At 36.8% G+C, this 3336-nt stretch overlaps 1 protein-coding gene across 2 annotated transcripts in view; it reads left to right on the top strand.

Annotated features, from left to right (window-relative positions):
* The window catches only part of LOC149774588 (uncharacterized), an 8910-nt gene extending 6180 nt beyond the window's left edge, over nt 1–2730 (top strand). For both annotated transcript variants that reach the window (XM_089945033.1, XM_089945032.1), the window contains exons 3-4: nt 161–399; nt 2196–2730. In XM_089945033.1, coding sequence (XP_089801159.1) covers nt 161–399 — 239 coding nt within the window. In that variant the 3' untranslated portion in view covers nt 2196–2730. The remainder of the gene's footprint in view (nt 1–160; nt 400–2195) is intronic.
* Nucleotides 2731–3336: the final 606 nt, after the last annotated feature.

Here is a 3336-nt window from a genome sequence, read left to right as displayed (position 1 = left end):
TTGACCACCTTTAAATATGTCACGAGGACTGTATCAGGAAGAAAATACACCAGCAAATAAATAAATAAATTGCTCGTATGAGTACATAACTGCTCATGATTGATATCCTCTATTTTAATCCGATTACTGCAACTTGATTTTATTGGTTTTCCCCTTACAGCTGGATGTTTGATATACCGAGATGACGTCCGGGGCTTCTTTACCGGAAGCAAGACCGTTACTCAGCCCAGAATACCCTCTTCTGTCATTGAGGGCATCAAACTCATAGAACGGAAGTCGTACTACACGTGTGAACCACGGGAAGAAAAGTACGGTATATCAGAAGACGGTACGAGTTGGTGGGTCGACAAAGGCTGCGAAGCCATATTTGAAATTGTGGAGTGTCCACGTCGCTCTTAGGTAAGCGAGATAAACGGTTTTCCATTAGTCACATTAGTGTTTCTTTATTTTAGCTAGAAAACATGCCCGAAGTGTCTCTAAGATCTGACGTACATTAAAGACGAGTCAATTGTTTCCATAAAGCATAGCTCTTTCTTGACACCTGTAAGCATATAAACCGGATGTTTATGTAACGTGACCACAGAGCGATTTCGATGAAAACGAGAATAGGAACCTTACATACATACTTAATTCCACGTGTGCTCGACGAGAGCTTGTTCTTGAAAAAAAAAAGCAATAATAACTTTGTCCCTGCAGGCAAAATTCGGACAAATCGTAGGTTTCGGAGCCCGTAACTTCAGTTTGGTACAACTCAGAAAAATCAATTATAGCTTGTTGAATAGAAAAATATCTCAGAAGTAAAACAAGCCACAGATTATGATAGTGTGCCTTCAAAAACGGAAAAAGGAGAAGGAAATCGAGGGTATGAGTGGAACGCAGTTTTTGGAAGTTATTTAGCTTGTCTCTTTTTATAGTATGATAGACTTAATCCTATGTCAAAAGTGGTCATGGTTGGTAATCTGAGGTAATTTTGTCACTCGGTATGATTTATTTACTTCAGATTATTGCCTATTTTGCAACATCAAGCTCGCGTCGTGCACTTGTGCCTTATTATTGTAATAGGAAGCGATTTATTTTATTTAGTTTAGTTGCTTGCAAAGAGATAGCCTAGCATACGAGTCCAATGTTTTTGAAATAGGATTGTCATAGTGTGGCAGAGCCATGCGCGTCGGTTGGTTTTAATTGGTACTAGATACATTGACTCAGTAATGACACCATTTCTTTGAATTAATTTTATATCTTTATTTTAATTGGAATCTATTGACTCAGCAAGTAGTGATAGGAACGAAATGACGCTTTTGCCTTTGAGATTCAGATCACAGTTATTTTTCCTACGTAGTCCCTTCATTTGTTTGTCAGTACTGAGCTTTACGTCATGTCCAATTCCTAATAAATAATGGTATTCTGAAGCACATTCAGTGATGAACTCATGGTGAAGTGCTTGTCATATGCTATCAGGCATTTTATGGGGGCTCAGCTGTGTACAAACCAATGTGCACTGGGTCAAAAATTTCACTTCGGGACCAGCACCAATGCCTTATTACTCTCCGTGAAATGTCGTTAAAAGTACACACATGCTAACATGATGCACATATTCTAAATTTACAATAAACAACTTCCTTTAAATTAGTACCAAGGATGCCTAGATCAAACTCATGTATCACTTCCAAAGTGAGAGAGGAACAGATGTTGTTAAATCCAGGGTGGGGCTACATTCGTGGGTGCTGACCCAAAAGTACAAATTGTGATCCAGCTTGTCCTGGTTACAAAGTTTAACAGAAGTCTTACACTGCTACTTGATATGGTTTTCGGTGCGACTACTCTCTCATATTTAGACATTAAGAATTGTGTGAAATAATATTTTTCGTGATGTTGTACATGCCAATACATTGGTTGCCATGAGTACGTGGACACCTGTCCCCTAACCCCCCTCCCCACAAAAAACATCCCACATAAACCCCAAGCAAACAAACAAACAAACACCCCACCCCCCGGCCGCGATGGGAATCACTTAATGAGTTATAATCAATGGTGGCTTAAGAGAAGTGGTCGTTTTCAATGCTGATTTTAATTAACTTTTTGTTTGCCCCAAAACAGGGAAGAATACACAAATGATAACATAATAAAATTATAAGCAAAGGCAGACTTTGATTTAGCTTTAACATTGCAGCACCATTTGCTTTCTTCTTTTTCAGGTCAATGGCTGGAAGTTTGAGGCGATAATATGAAGAACTGATTTCGTGATTTCTTTAAGTTCAAGCTTACTGATTTATATTCTTAAAAAATTCGAATAGACACAGAAGCTTCATTTCTGCTGCGATGTACTGAACAGAGACTTATATTCATCTGTATTTGAACGTTTAGACCTTTCGATATTGGACTAATATTTGTATTAAGGCATAAATGGATTCTAGATACATGTACATGTAAGAAAACTAATTAGGATTAATTGCTATCTTTTTGTTTTTACAAAATAATTAGAGACAATAACAATTTAACTTTAAACAACAACGATGGATTGTTATCACATTTTAGAGTAAAATATACAACTTATGGCATAATTTGGTAAAAATGAAAGATACTGACTAGAAATGATGGATGGGCAGAGCGAAATGAAAAATACCAGCATACTCTTGTCAACTGACCCATTTAGAAATTTACTTCTTGTTCATTGTGAAATTTGTATTTTCGTGAATATAATGCACGCTGCAATAAACATCATTACTAGGATTTGTGTTTTGCGACCATTTTGTGATACCTCAATGTCAAATAATGTAATGCCATTCTTTTGCAATGCGTGATGCTAACACACACCATATCCGGACGAAGGTCCAAAACTGGAAACTGTTCAAACACCTTAATACTATAACGATATGCTTTATATCTGCATTGGAAGTTTTGCTTGTCTTACGTGAAAGAAAAGTTTCTATGAAAATTTGAAAAGGAAGCAATGGGTTATTTTTCAAAACTTATAAGCTATGTAAGTGTTTGCATTGGGAACCCGTGATGAAAGTCGTGGAATCCATTTCACAATGTGATAAATCAACAAACAAAAAGGTAACATCACTAATTAATGGTTTCGACTCACATGACAAGCAAAACAAAATGAAACTTTCCGCACCAGACTGCCATTGTGTGACAATGTGACTGGGAACTACATGTATCTAGACTAAAGGACTCACGGTACTAATTCACTTCCCATTCTAAACCTATGCAAACACCATGATATTAAAAATTCAATAACTTTAAATTTATGAGTGCTCATGATCAAACCTGTATTTATTGGTATAGTTGAAACCTGGATGACAGCTTCTTTGAAGAGAAAATGACATGAGC

The sequence above is a fragment of the Sinohyriopsis cumingii genome, unplaced genomic scaffold, assembly GCF_028554795.1.
Source record: "Sinohyriopsis cumingii isolate HCF-2022 unplaced genomic scaffold, ASM2855479v2 utg000198l, whole genome shotgun sequence".
In the NCBI taxonomy this organism is placed as follows: Eukaryota; Metazoa; Mollusca; class Bivalvia; order Unionida; family Unionidae; genus Sinohyriopsis; species Sinohyriopsis cumingii.
This window is presented reverse-complemented; position numbering and strand designations above follow the sequence as displayed.